General features: G+C 41.9%; 1 protein-coding gene across 1 annotated transcript in view; it reads left to right on the top strand.

Moving 5' to 3' along the window:
* CLSTN2 (calsyntenin 2) overlaps nucleotides 1-26,879 on the top strand; it is a 1,304,869-nt gene that overhangs the window by 953,986 nt on the left and 324,004 nt on the right. The window contains exon 7 of the mRNA XM_040428021.1: nucleotides 18,799-19,047. Coding sequence (XP_040283955.1) covers nucleotides 18,799-19,047 — 249 coding nt within the window. The remainder of the gene's footprint in view (nucleotides 1-18,798; nucleotides 19,048-26,879) is intronic.

Below are 26,879 nucleotides of genomic sequence, written 5' to 3'. Positions count from 1 at the left end.
TAACAGGAATCATAAAACGTCACTGGCATCATTTCCTCCATGACAAAATTATTGGTCCATTACTCCCAGTAAATCCCCTTATAACCTATACTAAAGCGCCCAATTTAGGTATTCAGATAGCGCCGACTGTTAAAAGAAAGCAGAAGAAAATAAAACAAAACTGGCTAAAACCAGATGGTTTCTTCAGATGTGGGTCCTGTATAGGATGCAAAAAAACTAAATTTCCTAAAAAAACAGAAAAAATCTCCTCAACTCAGAATGCATTCTCGATGGATATTAAAGGCTTTTTGACATGCAACTCCTCCAGCGTGGTCTATCTGATCCAGTGCCCATGCAATAAACAATATGTTGGGAGGACTAAACGACAGTTAAAGGTACGCATGTCTGAACATTTAAATAATATAGCCAAAGGCTGTGAAAATAATGCTCTATCAAGGCATTTTAAAGAAATCCACAATAAAGATGGCGGAGGCCTTTCCTTCCTAGCACTGGAGCAGATAGATCATGACTGGAGGGGTGGCAACCACATTGAAAAAATGTCAAGGGCAGAATCAAAACGAATTTATGATTTTGGAAGTCTTATACCTAGAGGATTAAATGCAGATTTGGAGATTTTTGGCTTTCTTTAATATTATGGGACATATGTTTCTCTCTGTTAGGGAATCGCATGCTTGACTGTTTATCAGTGCTGCGGCTCTCTCTCGGAGACAGACATGTGTACCCTTTTCCCTGCCTAATATTATATATCCGGAAAATGATCTATAATCCCAAAAGAACTTCTGCCATATCTTTAAAATACAAAATCGACTCACTCTCTATATCTTGTTGACATTGGATGAATATTTTGATAAATATCCATTGTACTTTGAACAATCCGAATAGGATGTTATATTGAATGGGAATTATAATAATGCAGCTCACATTTTTATTATTTTTAATAATAAAAGTTTTATAATTTTTTATATGTATTTATGATGCTGTTTGGTATACAGTATATGAGGAAAGATGGCAAATGAATTAATGAGATATAATTGAAATATGATTTTTAAAAAATTGGCTGATAAAAATCACTATAAAAGTTTAAGTAGAGTTGTTGCAACAAAATCCTTGGAGGATTTTGGTATCCCGAGCAAATCTGCAGCTTTTTCTAAAAAAAACGCATGTGCCAAACAAAAACGCACCTAAAACGCAATAAAAACGCAAGTAGAAAAATTGAAAAGTAATGCGATTTATGAAATAGTAGATGAGAAAAAATATGTAGGATATACATGAAAAAAGAAAAAATAATATCCAATACATCTAAAAAGAGATAAAATGTTGTTGAAAAATATTCCATTTCTGACTTTTGGAATTTCCAGCAAGGAGTATAAAAATCAATCCAATATGGAGTAGGGTCATTACCACTGAGGAAGAGGAGAGGTCTCCTCGAAACGCGTTTGGTTTCTAGGGATCTGGACAAAGATCGATATATGACCCAGCTATAAGAAGATTTTCCTTATATTTTGTGGGATAACAGTGCACTGTATCCCTGACCGGACGAAAACGAAGCTTGTGCCCCATACAACTGGCCGCTACGTCACTTCCGGAGTGACGATCCTGTCTCCGACTCCACGTGGAACGCTGACCAAGAAACAGCCGGGACGCCGGCTCTCAGCAGCGCTTAGACCACTTGGAGGTTTGTCCGACACAAAGGAGAAGGTAAGCCCACATAGTGGGTTGTCATCTGTACACCGTCCCGGAGTGCCGGACTGATATAGAGACATACCCGTATAGCGGGCTGATACCATATATGCCTTGAAATACCGGAGGGATTGATTATTATTGAAGCATACTAATAGAGTGGGCGTTATCAGATATACTCTGAGCTGTTAAAATATACAGCCTGCTTGAAAAGGAACACTATACCTAAAGTTCAACACAACTGAAGTATCTCAATACTGGATCTTTCTCCATTAGGAACAAAAAAGAAGTTTTATCCCTTTATTGCTAATTTCTCAAGGACTTGCAACATTGATAAAATTTATCACCTTGATTTATTTGTTACCATTGATACCAGACTGTGTCTATTTATCAACAGTGTATGTAATTACGCATTTTATCAATATTAATTTTAACCTTTTATGTACCTACATTAAATTTTGTGATTTGCAACCTAATGACCCCTGTGTTGAGAGTGCCAGTCTTCTACTATTTTACTATTTTTGCCGTGAAGGGTGTTTCACATTTAGACTAGAGCACCTCGTAGTGGATGCGAGTGGGTGAGCTATTTCCTATATTTCCTTTACTCCGTCTTTAATGTTGATTGGACCCTGGGCAAGAATTTACTTGGGCCCCCTGGATCCCGCCCCCCCCCCCCACTTTGCTGTACTTGCTATACAGCAGCACTTACCTGTCACGTCCAGGGCCTCCAGGTGACGTCTCCTCTCTGTCATCATCTTCTCTGTAGATCTTCTCTCTCATCATCTTCTCCACTCGGTCTGGACAACTTCTCTCAGCCGCCTCGTCTCTGCAGAGTGTGACACACAGACATCTTAGCTTCCTCACATTCTATCATTATCCCCCAACTGGAGTCCCCACAGTGGATGCAACTCTAAATGAGCTGACACAGCAGAAACCTTTGATCTCCTTTAGAAGGAGTCATACTGTCAAAGATAAGCTTGTCAGAAGTAGGTTCCAAGCAACTAGGAGCAAGAATTGGCTTAACAGTAACCTTCCTAAGGGCAACTTTAGGTGTGGAAACTGTTCACTGTGCAATAATAATTCCCAGAAAAAATGTATTGAATTTGCTGGTATTTCACATACAGTCAATACTTTTATTAATTGTCGCAGTAGTTATGTAGTATATCTACTATTATGCACATGTGGACGTTTCTACATCGGAAAGACGAAAAGATGCCTCTATGAACGAGTCAGGGAACATTTTAGTTCCATCAAGACAGGGAAAGGATGTCCGAGGCTCATAGAGCATATAAAAACAGCTCATGGTGGTGACACCAGTTGTATCTCTTTCTCAGGTTTAGAAACCGTATTCACTCCCTTGCAGGGAGGAGACAGACATCGCCTCCTCCTACAGAGAGAGGCTAATTGGGTGCTACGTACACAAGCCTTAGGGGAATTGGGTATGAATGACAGAAACGACCTTAGCCCCTTTCTATAGCATTTTGTATACCAACATATTGTTATATTATCTACATTGCTTACGATCCTTGACATTTGCATATGTCATTATTTTTATCTTTATATCTATATTATGTTTAGTCATTTCCTGTGTGCAGACGCAGCCTGGCTTGTTAATTTCCATGACAACAGGTCTGCGCCAGCACTTAAAAGGAGCGATGCGCAAGCACGCATTGACGCACAGCCAGAAGAAGCGCGTGTAGCGCGAAACGGCCGCCGCTGTTCAATGCGTGCTCTGAATCTGTCCGCCCCCTGCCTGATGTCATTTCAGAAATAAAGCTGTCTACTTACACACGGGTGAGTTCCGCTGCCTATTTTCATTTCTACATTTACCTCGGAGTCCCCACAGTGTTATTCTGCTGCTTGCTGTGCCCCCCCCCCCCCCAGGGGTGTAGCTATAGGGGGTGCAGAGGTAGCAGCCGCTACCGGGCCCAGGAGCATGAAGGGGCCCAAAGACACTTGTGCCGCATAAGAAGACACACAAAGCACTGAGGGAAGGGGGGCCCAAGCTGAACTCTTGCACCGGAGCCCATGATCCTTTAGTTACGCCCCTGCCCCCCCCTCCCAATACCCCCAAATACTATCCTGAAGAAACATTACTGCCCCCCATAGTATTAGTGCTCCTAATAGTCCCACCAATAGTAATTCCCTTCTAGAATGCCCTCATTAGTAACACTGCCCCAACCGTGATAATGCTCCTCAACAATGCACCCATTATTAGAAGAGCCCTCCCATATTAATAATACCCTCACAGAGCCCCCAGTAGAAATAAGGCCCCCTATTGTTCCCCCAGTGGTAATAAAGCTCCCTACAGACCCCTCAGTAGTAATAAGGCCCCCATAGTGCGCTTAGTAGAAATTAGGCGGATCTATAAGACCCTCCTATAGAGCCCCCAGTAGTATTAAGACCACCTATAATGTCCCCTGGATCTGCAGTGCCCCCTGCAATTATAATCCTCCCTCCACCATACAGTCCCATGTAAATAACATCACCTCCTCCCCAGCCGCCTTCAACGCACAGTCCCATGTAAACATCACCCCCTAAGTTTACTTTCACACTTGCATTCGTGCGGATCTGTCCTGTACTTGTACAGGACGGATCCGCACCGATAATACAAACGAATGCATCAGTTCAGGACCGATTCGTTTGTATTAGATTTGAATTTCTAAGTCCCAATACGGATCCATCCTGACTTACGTTGAAAGTCAATGGGGACGGATCCGTTTACAATTGCACCATTTTGTGTCAATGCAAAGGGATCCGTCCTCATTTACTTACATTGTAAGTCAGGACGGATCCGTTTGGCTCCGCAAGGCCATGCGGACACAAAAACGCTGCTTGCAGCATTTTGGGGTCCGCCTCCAAAACAGAACGGGGGGCCGTACGGAGCCGAACTAATGCATTCAGAATGGATCCGCATCCATTCAGAATGCATTGGGGTTAAACTAATGCATTTGGGGCTGCTTGTGAGAGCCTTGAAACAGATCTCACAAGCGGATCCCCAAACCCAAGTGTGAACGTAGCCTAAACATTAAGTCCCATGTACATAAACATCATTCCCCCCCACAATCCACTTTCAACATACAGTCCCGTGTAAATAACATCACTCCCTCCCCCAGCCACCTCAAGCACACAGTTCCATGTCAATAACATCCCTCCCTTCAGCCCTAACATACATCCCAGTTAAATAACTACAACTCCCAGCATTGCTCTGCCTCTCCCTGTCCCTTCACTTACCTCTCCAGTCCTCATATACAGACATCAGCATTAGGCTCCTTCCCCTCTTCACTCCGCTCCAATCCTGCACTGGTCACATGATGGTGACATCATCCAGGTCATCCTATCACAGCCTGTTTTGCTGATCACATGACCTGTGATGTCACCACAGGTCCTTCACCTCTTCCCAGGGTATTAGATTCAATTGTATTGCCGTCCTGTGTATGGCAATACAGTTGTATCTAGCAGACAGGCAGGACATTCGGGGCCTGGGACAAAACATCAGGGTCCCAGGCCCCGAATGTTTTAATCTAATGATGCAGTCACTAGTGAATGGGAGTCGGGAAAAGGAGCTCCCTCGGGCCCCCAGGAGCAACTGGGCCCGGGGCAGCTGCCCCTTTTTCCCTGTGGCAAAGACGGCCCTGGAAACATGATTGATAAAAAAGAAAATGGCTGCACACCATTATACATACAAACAATAGTGCTAAGAGATGGGGGTCATTCTAAATAAAAGTGGTACAATACCTACTATAAATGAGTCAATGGAAGCTCTTAGTGCACATATTTGATCAAACATGTATCGGGCCCATCTACCAGGCATCAAGGTGGCTTCCGCAGATGGGTCCCTAACACTAAATATACTGCATCTCTTTGGACTTACCTAAGCCTACAATATTCAGGGCAGTGTAGGAACCAGCTACATATGTACTCTGCTCAGAAGTCCCAGGTAGATGGGCGTGTTCAGTCTAAAAGAGGCGCTACCCTCAATTAATACTACAAGAAAATTTAGACTAGAACATTTTCTTGAAGTATTAATTGAGGGTAGCGCTTCTTTTAAACTGAACAACGCCCATCTACCTGGGACTTCTGAGCAGAGCACTTATGTAGCTGGTTCCTACACTGCCCTGAAAATTGTAGGCTTAGGTAAGTCCAAAGAGAGGTAGTATATTAGTGTTAGGGACCCATCTGCGGAAGCCACCTTGACGCCTGGTAGATGGGCCTGACAGACGCTTGATCAAATGTGCACTAAGAGCTTCCATTGACTCATTTATAGTAGGTATTATACCACTTTTATTTAGAATGATCCCCATTTCTTAGCTCTAGTGATTGTATGTATAATGGTCTGCAGCCATTTTCTTTTTTATCAATCATGTTTGCTTGATGGATATGCACCTGTGATTCTGAATGTTCTAGTCTAACTCTACTTGTAATATAGTGAAACATGTCAGATTAGCAAAATATGGCTTGGGCAGGAAGGTGAAAACTGGCCTGGGGTAAAAGGGGTTAAAAATAATGAAATATCTTTTTAAAAATGTTCTTCTTAGATATGCTTGCAAGACTGTCAGCAAGCTGCAACAACAAGCAGTTTTGCTGAAATCTTGCAAGCCGAGAGGGGCCTTTTTCTTTCTGTCTTCACCATATTTACATTGAGATCAGATATGTGCACCCGTATGACATCACAAAACCTGACATTCACGGAAAGTAGGTGGTGTTTATAATGACTCCATAACCTGTATAGTGCTGAAAGATCTGCAGGAGGGGAACACTGAAGCTCCAAAGTAACAAGTACAACAGAGATAGGCCAGTATTGTATGTTTGTTGCTTGCATTTACTATGTGGTCAGATCTTTTAGAATTGTTTAAAAATGGCTAAAAAATTTGCAAAAGACCTACAGTGAAACTGCTCATAAAATTCCTCTTTTAGTATTTCCTTCAGTTTGTGCAAAGTACCCAGCTTTCCCTGCCCCCCAAACAAAGGTAGGATTTTATAGTATTTTTTATCACTAAAGAACTAGGCACATTTGAATTCCAACACTCTGGAAGCTGATTAACAAATGTAAAAGGAGTCACACCTGGTACATACATTACATTCTCTACATACATTGGTATGTACACAATGTTCCTCTAGTTAGTATGTAGACTATAAATATGTATTGTGTTAGAGCAATAATGACAATGCTTCATACCCACTGTGGTCTCCAGCATACGTCCACATTTATCGTTACAGAGATTTCCAAAGAAAGGCAAAAGTGCCTATGGTTGTGTAATCATTTTTGTCCTGATGCTATAAAGGTACATACAAAATGTATGCACCCCTGGTCAAAACTTACTGTGAACAGTTAAGCACATTGAACATCAAATGATCTCCCAAAGGCATAACGTTAGAGATGACAAATTCCTTTTGTATTTTAAGCATTTTTTTTTCCATCTTTTACATTTTCAAAATAACAAAAAAAGAAAAAGCACCCAGAGCAAATATTGCTGGTTAATACCTAGCAGCACCCAATTTACAGTTTGTAAACACTTTTTGTAGCCAGCAAAGAGTCTTCCAATTCATTTTTGATCAATAAGAAAGTGGGATGCAGGTGAAACATGGCCCACATTATTCCGACACCTCCTGGTGCAATATCACGACCACAGCAAAATATAAGAAAGGTCTTTTATTCAAAGAGGGATGATAACACGTTTCGGAGGCCCTCAAGTCTGGAGGGCCTATCGTAGTCCACATACATCAGTTTTTTTACAGATAGAATTCGGAACGGCCGTCTGAATCCAATGTACTGGGGATGCCGTGTCGGCTGATTGCCATGGGGCCGCCTTTCCCCTTTTATTTTTGCCAAATTCTTGTTTAAGGGATTTTTATGCATTCTTATTTGCAAAATACTTCAAGCTCTATGAGATTCCTGGGCCGTCTTGCATGCACTGCTCTTTTTAGGTCTACCCACAGATTTTCAATGATATTCAGATCAAGGGACTGTGAGGGCCATGGTTAAACCCTCAGCTTTTGCCTTTTGAGGTAGTTTCAGATTGCCATCTCCTTAGCTTGAAATGTAATTAATAAATGGCAGTTAATAAGAACAGCGGAGATCAAGAGAAGGTCTGGAAGACAACTGCTTATAGGCTTGCTTGAAAGGCAAATCAGAAACCTTGCTTGACTGCATAAGACCTTCAGGAATATTTAGCAGAATCTGGAGTTGTGGTAGATTGGTCTACTGTTTAGTGACACCTGCACAAATATGGCCTTCATGGATGAGTTATCAGAAGAAAACCTCTCCTGCATCATCACCACAAATTCAGCATCAGAAGTTTGCAAAAGAACATCCAAACAAGCCTGAACTGTGTGTAATGCTGCTAGTACTATTGATACTATAACAGCCAGTGGCGTAACTACCGGGGAAGCAGGGGAAGCAGCTGCTTCGGCGCCCGGCAGCGTGTGTGACAGTTTATTTTCAAGTTAGTTAAATATCGATTCTTGTCTTAATGTTCAGGACCCCTACACAGTAGCAGCGGCGGCTGGCCAGGCCCCCCTCGCTAATGTGATCTAATCTTACTGTCTCCTAAAGTCTCCTGATGTGTCTGGGATTCGAACCCACAACCTCCAATGTATCAGTGGCAAAGCATTTACCCTCACAGCCATAAATCCTGCATTGCAACTGATTGAAAAAATATGAGACTTCTACTGTTATAGCTGGCTAAGTGTACATCTATACACATGACAGCTGCCCCAACACACCCAGCACTGCTATATCTCTATATGACAGCTGTCCCAGCACACTCCGCTCTGCTATATCTCTATATATGAGCAGCTGTCATGTGTATAGATGTACCCTTAGCCAGCTATAACAGTAGAAGTCTCATATTTTTTCAGTCAGCAGCAAGGCAGCTCTTATGGTCTTGTGGTTAGGTGCTTTGCCTCTGATACAGAAGGTCGTAGGTTTGAATCCCAGCAGAAACTTTTCTGAAATACAAGCACTGACTCCATATATGGACATACAGGGCGGGACACAGGAAGAGGCTGCATCACATCGCTGACATGGAGGTAAGTAGAAGTGTTTATTATTTTTTTTAATACCCGACTGTTACTGCCATGGGGGGAGCGGCTGAGGGGCATCTACTGGGGCACTATATATGGGGCATTTTATTCTGGTACATTATGGGGGGCACTAGCAGGAAGGGGGAAGAGGAACACTATGGGGGAATTTACTGGGGGCACGATATAGGGGCATTTTATACTGGGACATTATGGGGGCACAATGGGGACATTAGCTCAACTGGGGGCATTACAAGGGGGTATTTTTGCACTGTCACATTATAAGGAGAATTATTACTACTGGGGGGGGCATTATAGTGGGCTTTATTACTCCCCCATGGTATGACCCCCTAGTAGCAGCACCAGCCTCTCCCTGCTCTGCTATTCCTCTGCCCCTTCTCCAAATCCTTATTATGAAATCTTTCTCATTAGGATAAAGCACAACATCAGCTCCGCCGAGCCCCCGGCCAAGTGTTGAAGTGGCGTCCGAGATCCCCAAGGGCCAAGCCAAGTAACTGTAAGTTTTCATGTGAAATATGTTTATGTTATACACATATAGCATCCACTGTGCCAAACAATATACAGTATACCTCTACACCTTGCCACACAATATACAGTATACCTTTACGACTGTTACTGCCATGGGGGGAGCGGGAGGCACTTGATACTGGCACATGGGGGGAGGGGGGTTGGCACCTGATACTGGCACCTGGGGGGTTGGCACCTGATACTGGCACATGGGGGGGGAGAGAGGCACCTGATACTGGCACATGGGGGGGAGAGGGGTTAGCACCTGATACTGGCACCTGGGGGGAGGGGGGTTGGCACCTGATACTGGCACATGGGGGGGGAGAGGCACCTGATACTGGCACGTAGGGGGGGAGGGAGAGAGTCACTTGATACTGGCACTTTTTTTGTGTGGGGGGGAGATGGCACTATGATACTGGGACATGGGGGGAGGGTAGAGGCACTTGATACTGACACCTGGGGGGAGGGGGGGTTGGAACCTGATACTGGCACATGGGGGGGGGAGAGGCACCTGATACTGGCACCTGGGGGGGGGGGGGGGGGGGTTGGCACCTGATACTGGCACATGGGGGGGAGAGAGGCACTTTATACTGACACCTGGGGGGAGGGGGGTTGGCACCTGATACTGGCACATGGGGGGGGGAGAGAGGCACCTGATACTGGCACCTGGGGGGGGAGGGGGTTGGCACCTGATACTGGCACATGGGGGGGGAGATGGCACTATGATACTGGGACATGGGGGGAGGAGAGAGGCACTTGATACTGACATGGGGGGTTTGGCACTTGATACTGGCACATGGGTGGGTTTGGCACTATGATACTGGCACATGGGGGGGGAGGCACTTGATACTGCCACTTTTTTTGGGGGGGAGATGGCACTATGATACTGGGACATGGGGGGGAAGAGAGAGGCACTTGATACTGGCACATGGGGGGGTTTGGCACTATGATACTGGCACATGGGGGGTGGGAAGGAGAGAGGCACTTGATACTGGCACATTGGGGGGGGGGGTGGCACTATGATACTGGGACATGTGGGGGGGAGGAGAGAGGCACTTGATACTGGCACATGATGGGGGGAGCATCTATGGGGACACTTACTGGCAGATTATTGGGGGGCATTATGGGGGACACTATACCGGCAGCCTATCAGAGGCCGGACACTGAGGGGCATCTACTGGGGCACTATATATGGGGCATTTTATACTGGTACATTATGGGGGGCACTAGCAGGAAGGGGGGAGAGGAGCACTATGGGGGAATTTACTGGGGGCACTATATAGGGGTATTTTATACTGGGACATTATGGGGGCACTATGGGGACATTAGCTCAACTGGGGGCATTACAAGGGGGTATTTTTGCACTGTCACATTATAAGGAGAATTATTACTACTGGGGGGGGCATTATAGTGGGCTTTATTACTCCCCCATGGTATGACCCCCTAGTAGCAGCACCAGCCTCTCCCTGCTCTGCTATTCCTCTGCCCCTTCTCCAAATCCTTATTATGAAATCTTTCTCATTAGGATAAAGCACAACATCAGCTCCGCCGAGCCCCCGGCCAAGTGTTGAAGTGGCGTCCGAGATCCCCAAGGGCCAAGCCAAGTAACTGTAAATTTTCATGTGAAATATGTTTATGTTATACACATATAGCATCCACTGTGCCACACAATATACAGTATACCTCTACACTGTGCCACACAATATACAGTATACCTCTACACTGTGCCACACAATGTACAGTATACCTCTACACTGTGCCGCACAATATACAGTATACCGCTACACTGTGCCAAAGGAGTGGTGTTTACACAGGAGGAGGGAGGTGCGAAGCGCGCTGGAGGTGCCCTTACAAATATTTGCTGTGGGGCCCAGTCACTTCTAGTTATGCCCCTGATAACAGCTGTTACTGTGTGAAATACTACTGGTACTATAGCTGGTGTTACAGTGTGTACTAAAGTTAGTACTATTGGTACTACAACTGGTCAGCAAACAATTTTGACACCAAGGCATCCAGAAGTACCCGAAGAATGATTAGCAAAGTGTCAAGATTCCTTTACTAGTTTTAGCATGGACACTATCTAGGACAATCAGATGATTAATTATAAAACAATTTCCTGTTATTTATTATTTTGCTTTTGGTTACTGGTTTTCTAAAGGACCTCTTATGTGTAGAGCTACCATGTCCTGGTGAACCTTTGGCACCAACCTAAGATTCTATATTCTGGTGTTGCCTGCACCTGTCCTACTGAACTCTATTAACTTTGCTTATTGGTTATCTGTTCTTGTTTATTCTTCAGCTTGTTCTAGAAAGAAAAAAAAAATCATATTTTGCAGGTAAATTCTGCATTTTCTGATAAAAGTGGACAGGTACTGTGTTTGATTTTATCACACCAGACAGGATTTCTATTTAAATTACATTCTGTTTCAATTATGGTTTTATTTGCTGAGAAACATGTGAAAACTAGATTGGATCAGGCATTTTCTTGTAAAACGTGGCCTAATGTCATAAATATCTGAACACTTTCCAACAAGGACATAATTGAGACTTAAAGTGATAACTTTCTGATCTGTGCTGACAGTTCACAGTTTACCAATAAGCACCTTCTGCTCTTTAACAGCACTTTACTTTTTCCTGTATTTAAAGGAACAATGAGGAAAGTTATCAGTTTGAATGTTATCATGGTTCCCCAATACATGTCATATAATGAGCTCTTAAAAAGATTCTATAACCAAATAGCAGAGTGTCTGTATGGCTGTTGAGGAACCCAACTTTAAATGCTAAGGACAGAGTTGAGGCAATAGTTTTTTTTTTTATTATTGCATTCTACTAATTTCAACAGATTTTCTTCTTTCTGCATTTACAGGCCTGCAGGCTCTCTGCTTCACAATGAGTCCATCAGAGAGCTGCTCTGTCGGTTCGATCTGTAGCCCTTTTCTCTGAACCACTAACAGCTCATGAACACTTGTTTACGCACATTGTTCTGATATCTGTTCACTATGTTCCACTGTATACCATATGGGCTGGTTGCCGGATACTTGTGTGTGTGTATCTAGAGCTATATATCTGTGTGGCAAAGCACCGCTGTCTCGCGCATACTTGTGGGTGTCTCACTGTATACCATTTGAGCTGGTTGCATTGTTGTGTGTACGGATCGTATGGGTGGGAATATGATTAGAGATGAGTGAAATACTGGAAAATTTGATTTGGCTGCTTTGACGAATTTTGCAAACAAAGTTGATATGTGACAAATTTCTTTGTCACAAAGCGCAGTTCTTTGTAAGTAGTGGATACAATGACAGGAATTGACAATTGCGTCGCTCCCTGTCATTGTACCCCTCAGATGACTCGTTCATAGCTGATTTCAGCATCTGACATTAATATTACAGTGTAAAATAAAAAATAAATAAAATCACACTTACCGTCATCCATTTGATTGTCATCTTGATTGAAGATTCAGTGCGAAATCTTGTGCAGCCTGGCGTGGTGATGTCATGCATGGGATTTCACGCGGAATCTTCAATAAAGATGGCAGCGGGCAGCTTTTCACACTCAAACGGATGAGGTAAGTATGATTTTTTTTATTCAGGGAAAATTGATTTGTTTCCACAAAGCATTTTCACTGAAATTCTGATCGAAGTCCACTTTGTGAACTTTTATTTGTTCAAAACTAAGTCTGATTATTGTGTTTGAATCTCCTCTCTGTTCAGCAAGGCGAGGGTTAATCGCCTCTTGCTTGTTGTGTTTTCTGTGTGCCTGTTCAGACTGTGTCTATGGCTTTGGTGCGTTTTCTGATTCCTGTGCGTTCAGGTGCTTGCAACAGAGTTCCTGAGTTCGAGGGTCAGCCAACAAGACCATCCCATGAGGTAGTGATCTGGTCGCTAACCCTTGGCGAATGCCACATCCCTGTATAGGGATTAATGATTAAATATCTGGGAGGCACCAGAATAACACCCTTAGGGTTTGGCTCAACATCAAACTGGTTACTTGGCACAGTGGTTCCACATTATCACTCATCAGTCTTTCTCCATATCAGTAGATCTGTAACATACATTCTGTATGATGACATGGTGATGTCACACAGCAGCGCACATGAGATTTAGCATGTTTTCTTCAATTAAAATGGTCGTGAAGGCCTCTCCACAAGCAAATGGATGAGGTGAGTATGATTTCTTTTGTTTTTTTACGCCATTTCAGGAAAAATTGATTTGTTACCATGAAGCGCAAGGAAATGCGGCTATAAGACTAATCACATGTTGGTACCTGCATCCCTTGTAAGTAATGGAGTCCATTATGGCACCAAAAATGGTAAAAGGAAGAGTGGACCCAGCATGCATGTGGATCCAACACTTCCTGAACTTTATGACGGCCATTATGGCGCATAACAGGTAGTATTTAGTGTTAGGACCCGTCTTACAGAGATCGCCTTGACGTACGGCAGACGGGTCAGATGGTTTTGTACAAAATGCATTTGCAAAGCATCTCACTTTATAAATAAGCGTAGCATTAGCACTATAATATTTTTTGTGACTATGGCATTATTGTACTTTTTCTGTTGCAGGGTGCTGCTGCATTGTCTTTTTTTCTCTAAGTTTTTGCCATGGCAGCGTGCACCTGCGCAGCATTGGGAGGTGCTGACTAACCCCCTTTTATATATATATATATATATATATATATATAGATAAAATCATACTTCTAATATATATGAATGCATAATATATGAGAAACTACTACTGATTAGTGATGAGCGGCATAGGCAATGTTCGAATTTGCGAAGTTTCGCACATTTTTGGCCGAATATTCGCCATAAATTTGCAAATTCGAGAATTCGTGATCACCAGCCATTGTTTACTTGATTCCAAAAATCGGCAATGTAATATATTCACGATTAAAATATTTAGCACTATTCGCGAATAAGAATATATAGCACTATATTCTAAATATTCGCAAATTTTGAAGTGGTGATATTCGCTTTAAAAATTAGCGATTTAAATATTTGCGCTCAACACTACTACTGATGTTTTAGCCATAATATATTTACATATACACTCACCTAAAGAATTATTAGGAACACCTGTTCTATTTCTCATTAATGTAATTATCTAGTCAACCAATCACATGGCAGTTGCTTCAATGCATTTAGGGGTGTGGTCCTGGTCAAGACAATCTCCTGAACTCCAAACTGAATGTCAGAATGGGAAAGAAAGGTGATTTAAGCAATTTTGAGCGTGGCATGGTTGTTGGTGCCAGACGGGCCGGTCTGAGTATTTCACAATCTGCTCAGTTACTGGGATTTTCACGCACAACCATTTCTAGGGTTTACAAAGAATGGTGTGAAAAGGGAAAAACATCCAGTATGCGGCAGTCCTGTGGGCAAAAATGCCTTGTGGATGCTAGAAGACCCCCACCGGGTACCACTCATCTCTACTAAAAATAGGAAAAAGAGGCTACAATTTGCACGAGCTCACCAAAATTGGACTGTTGAAGACTGGAAAAATGTTGCCTGGTCTGATGAGTCTCGATTTCTGTTGAGACATTCAAATGGTAGAGTCCGAATTTGGCCTAAACAGAATGAGAACATGTATCCATCCTCTGATGGCTACTTCCAGCAGGATAATGCACCATGTCACAAAGCTCGAATAATTTCAAATTGGTTTCTTGAACATGACAATGAGTTCACTGTACTAAAATGGCCCCCACAGTCACCAGATCTCAACCCAATAGAGCATCTTTGGGATGTGGTGGAACGGGAGCTTCGTGCCCTGGATGTGCATCCCTCAAATCTCCATCAACTGCAAGATGCTATCCTATCAATATGGGCCTACATTTCTAAAGAATGCTATCAGCACCTTGTTGAATCAATGCCACGTAGAATTAAGGCAGTTCTGAAGGCAAAAGTGGGTCCAACACCGTATTAGTATGGTGTTCCTAATAATTCTTTAGGTGAGTGTGTGTATATATATATATATATATATATATATATATATTCTAAATATATAATAATATATGTAAATATATTATGGCTAAAAACTTAGATATATGTTTAAATTAAATTTTGCCTCTATTTTTAACAGGGTTCAAGCTCACAACCTTCTACATTACAGCCCAGAATGTTAACACTACACTATAGAGCTGCATGGCCAGTTACTTAAAAAAATAAAAATAAATATGAGACTTCTGCTGTATAGGAATACTTACTAGTAGTCATTGGCAATGCAGCTCTATGGTGTAGTGGTTAAGATTCTTGGCTGTAATGTAGAAATTTGTGAGTTTGAATCCTGCCAGAAACTTTTCAGAAATAGAGGCTAAATTAGATTTAAATGCACTGGGTGTCCCCAAGCACTGACTCCATTTATGGACATAGCTATATATGGAGTCAGAGCAGGGACTCCTAAGCCGAACTAGAGTCCTGACACCCTTCCCTCTTCAGAGCAGGGGGTGCCTGGTTTGGTGCTCGGGTTCTCCCATTGACTTCCATTGTGCTCAGGTGCTCTGTAAAGCACCCGAGCATCGGGAAGTGTTCTACTCAAGCACCAGAGCACTTTGGTGCTTGACCAACACTAGTCACATCCCTTTCACGCCCTTCTCAAGTCCTCTTTTGGAAAAGTGGAAAGCGTAAAAAAAAGCCTTTTGCAACTTAAAATGCAACTTTTGCATTTAAAAAGTCACAAACATGCAGTTTGTGACTTCTTAAAGCCACTTTTCAGGTGCAAGGGACATGATAAATCTCCCCTTTTGTGTACCGCAATACTGCTAATTACATTACTTATAAAAACATTCTTAGAACCCCCTCCATACCCTTAAATGAATTCAGCATTTGGGAAGAGTGCTTTTTAAAACAAATATTTTAATTTCTAACTGAAGCTCAGTAATGCCACACATGTGATTAAACTCAATGCCACCATTTAGAAAGTTGAGAAATGACAGGCTTTGTAATGTCATTATGATTTTATCGTAGAGACATAAGAATTTTTAGAACAAGTTATGGCTTTTCCAGACTAACAATAGAAAAATAGAAGTTATGTCATGAGTAAGTCTTAAATGTATATAAAACTCATATACACTGTACTAGATTACATTGCCAATTTGTGTAACTAAACATGACAGCTGTCACAGATAATTAGAGCACTAAAATGATTTAGAGCAACAGAATTTGAGACTGTTAGAAGAAGCAAAAATATTTCTGTATGTAAAATGCTTGAGTTTGCTGTTTGTTTGCTCTAGGCCCTCGGGACAGTGTCACAGAGAAGGCATTACATGGTCAAAAGTATGTGGGCACCCAAAGATCGCATTTGTAGATTCTCATTTAATGTTTTATTCCCAAACCATGTCCATAAATATGAGTTGGTCCTCTTTGCTGTTATAATAGCTTCTATGCTTCAGGGGAAAAGGTTGTAAATGGTTGCAGAGATGTAAATCTATTCAACCAAAATATCCTTAGAGATGTTGGACACTGATAGAGGCTAGTTCTCCATACCATACTCTGTTATTGTCAAGCTATATCATGCTAAATTATTTATAAAAAAATTGTAAGTACCATTTCTAGAATGACATTCAACAGATTTCTTTTCACTGGAAACTCTACCTTTACTGTTTTGACCCAACTTAACTTCACATATTTAGACATTACTGTACGTCCAAATCGCATGTAACTTAGTGCATTTGGCCTTACAGTCACGTCCAAACTGCTGAGCAGAGACACCCCGGAAAAGTCAGCAAGCGCTCCGATTGGTTAGTCTCTGCAGACTAACCAACTGGAGCACTTCAGTAAGTAAAAGCCGGTTTCAGGCTCTGATCTCCACTCTGGAGATCAAAGCCTTAAATCAGGCAAGACCCCCACTGTGCCCCCGTGCCCCTGATACTTAACTGCCCCCCATATGCCCCTATTGTCCCCCAGATGTCCCCTGCAGAGTTTTCTTTTTGCCGGCTATGATGGCAGTCGCTCAGGAACTGAGACGCTTCCTTCAGCAGAGAGTGTCAGCTGGTTTGGATAAGTACAAACATTCCAAAGTTAATACCAAGCTAGCTGTTGCTTGAAGGGGTTAAAATATTTGAAAAGAGCTCCACACCATTACATAACTTTATGTTTGCTACAGAGATGAGCACATTTCAAGAAATTTGTTTCAGTTTTCAATAATGAATCCATCGGTAGATTGAATTCTGGTATGAATTCAACCTAAATTCCAAGTGCTCAGATTTCCTTGAAAAGTCTTGAATGACAGTCTCAGGTCCCCCGGACTGTATCCTCCATTTTGAGAGATTTGTCTAACTTGAATTATAAAATATTTGGCTTTGGCTGGAATACAATTGAGATGAATTTGATTTCTTTAGAATCTATTCACTCATCTCTTGTTATTACAGTTGTGACATTGGTGATATTGGCAAGTGATGGATGTCATTCAGTGGCACCCGTAGGTTACTATAGGCATCACCAAATGGATACATTTTTTGCAGGAAGCCACAGGATGGAGTCTAATACACTATTCTATACTTTATACCTTCCATACTACTACGTATTCCATGTTTTCATTTTGCAGTATGATAATGCATACCAGTCAGAGGGAAGGCAAAAGGATACTCTTTTGGCCTCATTGTCATGGTGATGATTTATGCCTGTCGCTATTCCGATTTCTGTGATGGGCACAAGAGTCACATCACTCACCTAGCCCCTGCCAATCACCAGGCTCCTGTGTCCCACGCTTCAGATTGGAGTCTGGTTGCAAGGTCTCATCCTGTGTGTGCATGAAAGAATAATGCTCTTTCTGATTCCATGCTCAGATGCTTGACTAATGAGCTCTGTAGCCCTCTTATTTAGCTGTGCTGCTGACCTCCCTTTCATGCCTATGCGATTGGTCTCTACGGATCATGCTAGGTCTGTCTGGCTTGCTGGTGCTTGTAAAGAGCTACAAACCATTTAATCTGCCAGTGTACCGACCTTGCCTGATTCTTGGATTCCGATCTTGTGCCACCTGCCCTGACCTTTTGTTGTTCCACTGATTCCCGTGAACTCTGCCAGCCCTGACCTCTGTCTGTTTCTTTCCTAAATGTATTGCCTGTTCCCATGGTGCTGCACACTGGTGTCTCTGATCCACAAGGTTTAACAGCCAACCACACTCAGACTATTCTCATAGGTAGTGGCCTGGTGGCTCCCCTGCATCGAAGGTCAGATCCCTGTATAGAGTTTAAAGGGTGAATACCAGGAGACCATCAGAATAACGCCCTTAGGTTTAGCCCAAAGTCAAACTGGTTGGTTGATACAGTGGTTTCACAAGCATTGTCCTTAACACTCTGTCTGAATAATTAAGCCCTATGGACACATTTAGCATTTACTTCTGGATGTTTCCTGAAGTTCAAGCTAAATGTAGATGAAAACCATTATGTGAACAGTCCCTTAATTGAGTCTTTGCATCCACATTAGTTTTTTTATTATTATTATACAATGCAGAAAATGATGAAGCTTAATGCATTTTGTATATTATTATCATTGTCATTATTATGATTTTTGTTGTTATTATTTTTATTCGGTGATCAATACTATATTCTGAGTATGTCATTTTTTTTATTTAGGACCCTCTTCTGGTGCCATTGACTTACTCCCGACTCCAACTGCAGCCACCAACTGGACAGCTGGCCTGCCTATGGACAACAGTGGCATGATCTTTAAATTTGATGGCAAACAAGGAGTGAAGATCCCAGATGCCATATTACCAAAAAATCTTACTGACCAGTTTACTATCACCATGTGGATGAAGCATGGCCCTAGCCCTGGATTGAGAGCAGAGAAGGAGACAATACTATGCAATTCCGACAAGACAGGTGACAAAAGTTCTATGCCATTATATCAGGATGCTCTCCTTCATTTTAATAAATGATTCATGATAAGAATCCTTGCAAATTGTATTATTGACCATAGAATAATTATTTAATGGTGTATCTAAAATAAAATTGAGATGTGTCAGTGACTCAGCAGTAAGCAAGTGATAAGTTCAAATGGTGACACATTTTTCCAACACAATGTAACTGTTCCATGATTGTCAATGCATAGTTTACTGTTAGCTTATGAGTATATACATCTAAATAAAAAGAGTACCTGTCATGTCCTCCAACAACAGCAGCTCTGTATCTGTGTGTTGTTGGAGGACGTAACAGATTCTGTTTTAAATAGGGACCATCATTGGTGTGGAGTCGACCAGTGTACAGTACACTGCACAATCATGGTAGACAATATCAGAAGGAACAGGTTCAGTTCCCATTGAGCATTAGCACCAGTGACTGCCCCCTTGACATACCATGGCCTTAGTTGCATTTTAGGAACCCAAATTAGTATCACTTATTAGTCCAGACCAGGCAGGGAAGGGAAAAAATATAAACACTTAGAATCTGTGAACTGTTGACTAAAACTTGGTAAACAGAGGTCCAGTTGTTTTATGATTTGACCAGTAGTGATGGATGAACATCTGCCGGGGCGGTTCGCAAAAGAAATCAAATGTTCGTGAACTGCAAGTTCGCGACGGGTCCCATTCATTTTAATGGCAGGCGAACCTGAAAAACCTTCAGCTCATATTTGCAGCCAAGAAATAATTACTAGAAGTGCACAAATAGTCCCACAACATCGACAGTGACATACTGTACCAGATGTATTATTCGAATTTGCGATCTCCATTCATAATTTTTTTCAATGCAAAATATCGGCAATATAATTTTTGCGTACGCGCATGCGCACACCAGTTATAATTATTTTTTCTAATACCGTTTGTCACTGTGTGTAGCAGAGGGAACGCAGCAAAACCGCAAACAAATGCTGCTGTACCCAAATGCACTATATAGATAGTATATTATTGGTATATAACACCCCGCTTCTATCAGTATTTTTGGGGGGCGACTGTTATATCACACTAGTGATGAGCGGCAGGGGCAATATTCAAATTCACGATATTTCGCGAATATTTGGGCGAATATAAGCCATATATTCGAGAATTCGCAAATTCATGATCTCCAGGCATTATTTTCTTGATTGCAAAAATTCGCATGAACTGGTATTTAAAAAAAATGGAATATTCGCGATTACGAATATATTTTGCGATATTCTAAAGATTTGCAAATTCTCAAAGTGCCGATATTCGCGATTAAAATTCGCAATTCGAATATTCGTGATCAACACTATATCACACCAGTTAAAATTATTTTTTCCAATACCATTTGTCACTGTGTGTAGCAGAGGGAACGCAGCAAAACAGAAAAAAAAAATTCTGCAGTACCCAAATACACTATTATGAAAGTATATTGTTATATAACACCCCGCTTCAATCTGTTGTTTTGGGGGACCACTGGTATATCACATCAGTTATAATTATTTTTTCTAATTGCGTTTGTCACTCTGTTTAGCTGCAGTATCGCTGCAGAACCGCTCACCACTCCTGCACAATACAAATCCACTATAATATGCTTTCTATGTTAGAAAGTATATTATACGTGTATTACACCCCTCTGTACTACACAGCTATCAATAGTACACCTATACCAGTCCTTTAAAGGACTTTTGTGTACCTATTTGATAGCGTTTTTGTCCCTAACAGTCTGTCCCTGCTCCACACAGCATCCTCTCGCTACACTGACAAAAGACTGAATGTAAAATGGCGGCCAGACTGGGTCTATTTATAAGGTAAGGGGTATGTCCATGTGCGGAAACTTTTTAATTGGCTGTCCTGTACCACCTGATGGATGTGTCATGGGTCAAAATTCTTCACAATGTAAAAGAATATGGCGGGCGCAAATATCGCCATATGTTTGCATGTTTGGCGAATCGTGAACGAGCAAGGTTCGCCACGAACCGACCGCCGGGCGAACTGCAAGGCCATCACTATTGACCAGTTCTCATATAGAAGTTTTGTGAGATTGGAAAAACTTTCTGTATACTCTACTAAGTGATTGGGTTTTGGATACAAGACCATAAATGGCCCAAGGACAAGAATAGTGCTATATCTGGAGGAAAGTCTATGTTTTTAAAATGTTTAATAACTATTTAAATCAAGCTTAAATGGGTGTGCTCATCTGGGACATTTATGACATATCGATAAGATATGTCATAAATGTCTGATGTCGATCACACAGTGCTGCAATCTTCAGAACGGGACCCTTCCATAGGGGTTCATTTATCAAACTGGTGTAAAGTAGAACTGGCTTAGTTGTCCATAGCAACCAGTCAGCTTCCTACTTTCATTTTCCAAAGGAACTGTCCAAAATGAAAGGTGGAATATGATTGGTTGCTATGGGCAACTAAGCCAGTTCTACTTTAAACCAGTTTGATAAATGAACCCCATACTGTATATGGGTCCAAACTTCATTCACAGATATAGGACTTTAAAAAAAAGCTGAGCACTGGTTCAACCATTTTAGGAAAACAAGTTGTGATGAAAGGAGGGCTGGATGCACTTGCACAGCTTTCCCTCTATTCAATGTTATTGAACTTCCATACTAGCCAAGTGTGATTGCTCAGCAATTTTTGTAAGTTCTATAGGAATAAATGGATAGTATACAGCGCACATGCATATAGAATAGTGTCTCAGAGATGTGAGCCACACTTATTGTACATTTAAGGCATATCCTAGTCATATGCCATAAATGTCCTACATGGGAATACCTTTTTAATGAAAATACTATTAGAGATAACCTTGCGGTTCGCCCGGCGGTCGTTTCGCGGTGAACTTTGCTCGTTCGCTGTTCGCCGAACAGGCGAACATATGGTGATGTCCACCGGTGCCATATTCTTTGCATTGTGCAAAACTTTGACCCATGACACATCCATCAAGTGGGACAGGACAGCCAATAGAGACATTTCAGCACATGGACACACCCCCTACCCTATAAATAAACCCGATCTAGCCGCCATTTTACATTCTGTTTTTTGCCAGTGTAGGGAGAGGTTGCTGTGTGGAGCAGGGACAGAATGTTGGAGAGTTTAGAGACACTAGACACTAGACACTAGCTAATAAGGCCACAAAAGTCCTTTTGAGGACTGATATAAATGTGCTATCAATAAGTGTGACATACTGAGGTGTGTGATATACTTATAATATACTTTCTAAAATAGAAGGTATATTATAGTGCATTTGTATTGTGCAGCATTTGTGTGCAGTTCTGCTGAGATACCGCAGCTATACAGAGGGACAAAAGCCATTGGAACAACTAATTGCAACTGGTGTGATATACCAGTTGCCCCCCAAAAAATCAGATTGAGGCAGGGTGAGATATGCCTATAATATAATTTCTATATAGTGCATTTGTATTGTGCAGCATTTGTGTGTTGTTCTGCTGAGAAATTGCAGCTATACAGAGGTACAAACGTCATTGGAACAACTTATTGCAACTGGTGTGATATAACAGTTGCCCCCCCAAACATCTGATTGAGGAAGGGGTGTGATATACCTAGAATATAATTTATATATAGTGCATTTGTGTTGTGCAGCATTTGTGTGTGGTTGTGCTGAGATACCGCAGCTATACAGAGGGACAAACGCCATTGGAACAACTAATTGAAACTGGTGTGATATAACAGTTGCCCCCAAAAAATCGGATTGAGGCAGGGGTGTGATATACCTCCAATATAATTTCTATATAGTGCATTTGTATTGTGCAGCATTTGTGTGTGGTTCTGCTGAGATACCGCAGCTATACAGAGGGACAAACGTCATTGGAACAACTAATTGCAACTGATGTGATATACCAGTTGTCCCCCAAAAAATCTGATTGAGGCAGGGGTGCGATATACCTATAATATAATTTCTATATAGAGCATTTCTATTGTGCAGCATTTGTGTGCGGTTCTGGTGAGATACCGCAGCTATACAGAGGGACAAAGGCTATTGGAACAACTAATTGCAACTGGTGTGATATAACAGTTGCCCCCAAAAATATCTGATTGACGGTCTGATATACCTCCGGCCACATAATCACTTTATCGTTTACGTACGTTGAATCCTTAATTTATGGGCCCTGTAATCTAACTGGTCAACAGTTAAATTGTTATACGGTGACCGCCTAATGTATCATCCACATTATCAATTGTGCTTTTCTGTACAGTGAATGAATAATTTTTGTGGCCTGTAGTCCACTGGCCTGCAGTAAGATTTATATCCATTGACCGTCTAATATACCTCTGGCCACATAATCACTTAATCTTTTATGTATCGTGGAATGCATCATTTTTGTGGCCTGTAATCTAACTGGCCAACAGTAAAATTGATATACGGTGACCGCCTAATTTATGTCCAGCCACATTATCAATTTTGCTTTTCTGTAAGGTGAATGCCTAATGTTTGCTCGATCGCGTTCGCGAATTATCCCGGCCGATGTTCGTCCATCACTAAAAACTATCCTCTTAATATATAATTTTATATATTTTAAAAATTCAGAAAAAAAACTAAGAATTTTTCTCACAGAATGACAGATTTTGCGTAGTAAAAATGTAACTTGGAACATTAGTTAATAATATATTCAGTTCCAGTGGTGCATGTTACTGAGCACTCAAGACTTCTAGTTAGGCTCCAACAAACCATCCAGTAGAAGTAATGTTATCTGAACCTTCTCATACCAGTATGCATTGATGTTCTTAGAACCAGTTTATAAATGCTATTATTATCCCTTGCAATCAGAGTGCATTAGATTAAAGACCTTCTCCGGAAATGCATACATACATAGCAATTAACAAAATGCAGCAAAGGCGTAATTTACTAATAAACTAAGAATTTGATCCTTGACTACAGATCTCAAGGACCATTACATTGAGGAATAAACAGTAACACTGTGTATATAGACATGAAATTGGCAAATTAGCAGCTGCAGTTTTGTTCTGATTTCAGAGAAAGAATTTTTCTGTGAAACATACCATGTTTTTCATGTTTTTTATGGTAATTTTTAACAGTTTTATTGAGGCTAAAAATGCTGAGGCCAGATCTTTTTTTTAAAGTTCACAGTCGAATACAACATATTAACGCTTGTGGCGTTATGTTTGGTGATTTTTGAGTTAGTGGAGTGTGTTCTTTACTGGCCTTTTTCCTACAGGCTTTCATTATAAGTTCTGTTGTGAATCAAAGTTCATGAAGTAGACTTTGATCCAAATTTCAGTAAAAATTTGATTCACCATAAAGGCAAATTTCCTTGTGCTAACGAAAACATTTTCCATGAAACGGCAGTAAAAATTTTAAAATAATCATACCTACCTTATCCATTTGAGGATGAAAAGGCCGCCGCGGCCAGGTGCATACAAAGAAATCATTGGGCCCCATAGCAAGAATTTGAATTGGGCCCCCATGCCCTGTTCTTAGCCCCTCTCACTACACACACGACTCACCTACTTGCGCTGGAACCCAACAGATACCATTATAATGAATGCAATAAAGTGGGTGCCGACATTGTTTGGCATATGGCGGACACAGCGATTCAGTATTCTGCTCCTTTGCTAGAATAGAATACCAGAATCTGATCACAAAAGTTCACATAGTCTTACCCAATTAACTGTGCCGGCTGATTATTATATAGTGTGCCCCTGCCATACCTCCCATGAACTGTTCCTGCTGTGCGGCTTATTATATGGTGGCGCACTATAGAATAGGAAGCACAGCAGACACAACTCATGGGGGGCAGATATGGTGGCGCACTATAGAATAGGCAGCACAGCAGACACAGCTCATGGGGGGCAGCTATGGTGGCGCACTATAGAATAGGCAGCACAGCAGACAGAGCTCATGGGGTAGGGAAGGCGGCTAAGGTGTCACACTAAATAATAGGCAGCACAGCAGCAAGCACAGTTCAAAATGGTGGGGGCTTTGGTGCACACATAAGCAGACAGCAAGCACAGTTCATAAGGGGAAGCTATGGTGCCACCATGGCCCCCCTTTATGAACTGTGCCAGTGCCACCTTAGCCCCTCCTTATGGACTGTGCCTGCTGTCTGCTCTGCTGCTTATGTATGCAACCCTAGCCCCGACCCCTATAAATGCACTTCGCCTGCTATTTGTGCTTAAAGTGAATACTGCCCCCTAACTCTGAACTTTGGCATTTCAGTGCACACTGCTGCTAACCTACTGTGCACTTGCTGTTGCTGTCACTGTGTGGCAGAGCGGCAGGCAGAGTAGATCTTCAAACAAACTGAATCCTGGAGGAGACGATAAGTCACTCTCTCTGCAGGATGACTGGTGTCTGGAGGGTGATGCTGGTTCCTGGTCACGGCAGTCAGGTCACAGCAAGGCCAGCAGCAACAGTAGTCCCGCAGCACGGCCGGCTCAAGTTCCCCTGCTGGGTGCATAGCTAGGCCAGCCAATCAGCAGCATGCTCTGCTACTGCTAGCACAGCACTGCTAAATGCTGATTGGCAAATCAACCAGCGCCCAGCAGACAGAAGCGCTTTAGGCTGCAAGCAGGGACTGTGACTGCCAGTGGAACATGGACTGTGTAAGGGGCCCATCCGAACACAGGGGAAGCAGGGACCAAGAAGACATGTCCCGACCCATAGACAGGAACTCTGAGCAACCATTTGTATTTAGTTAAATTATGGCTTTGGGTCTATTCTCAGCTGGGCCCCCTTCCCCCACGGCCCCATAGCAGCTGCGTGATCTGCCTCAATTGGTGGTACGCCAATGGCCGCAGCCATCTTGCTTGAAGATCCCGCACAAAAATGTGCTGTGATTAGAGATGAGCAAATTTTTTTATAATTCGATTCACCGGTTCAACAAATTTTTCGGGAAAAATTTGATTCAATCCAAATATATTTGCAGTGAATTATGTTCAAAATTGGCTATTTCCTGGCTACTGAGAGCCTTTATAGTGGTGTAGAACACTGTGCCTTGCAGTAACACGCAGAGGGAGTAGTGTTGGGTGCAAATATTCGAATTGCGAATATTTATCATGAATATCGGCACTTCGAGAATTCGCTAACATTTAGAATATAGTGGTATATATTCGTAATTTTGAATATTCTACATTTTTTTTTTACATCAGTAACCTCCCTTCTTGCTTGTGGGCCAATGAGAAGGCTGCAATGTATTTGTCTGAGCTTAGCAACATCCCTAGCAACCAATAGGAAAGTTGGCTACTCCTTACTATATATGAACCTCCCCAGCAGCCAATTTCTACAGTTTTTTCCACACTACATTAGATAGATAGTTAGATAGCTTATATATATAATGCAGATACTTAGTGGGAGATAGTCAGTGTAGGTTATATCCTGATATAGTGCAACTGTTGCAGTGCAGTGTGTTAGGTAGTGTGATAGGTTCTGTTGTCCATACATACATGCAGACCTGCTAAAATGTGAAGTTTCACGTATTGCGCCAAAATATTTGCCTCATTAGTGCCGATTAGCGCAATTACGAATATATTGGAGCACTGTAACTGCATATAAAGCCATTTTTAATGTTCTGCAGTGCCAACCATTTTCTCCAGTCTCAGGAAACTTCTAGCAGCTTGGAAAATGTAGCAAAAGTGAACCACTCCTGTAATTCGCGCGCATTATGTGAATATTAGATTGCCGATTTTTCGCAATCAAGAAAATAATCTTGAATTTGCGATTTCGTGAATATATGATGAATATTTGCTCAAATATTCATGAAATACTGAAAATTCGAATATAGCCCCTGTCGCTCATCATTAATAG

The sequence above is a fragment of the Bufo bufo genome, chromosome 4 (genome assembly GCF_905171765.1).
Source record: "Bufo bufo chromosome 4, aBufBuf1.1, whole genome shotgun sequence".
In the NCBI taxonomy this organism is placed as follows: Eukaryota; Metazoa; Chordata; class Amphibia; order Anura; family Bufonidae; genus Bufo; species Bufo bufo.
This window is presented reverse-complemented; position numbering and strand designations above follow the sequence as displayed.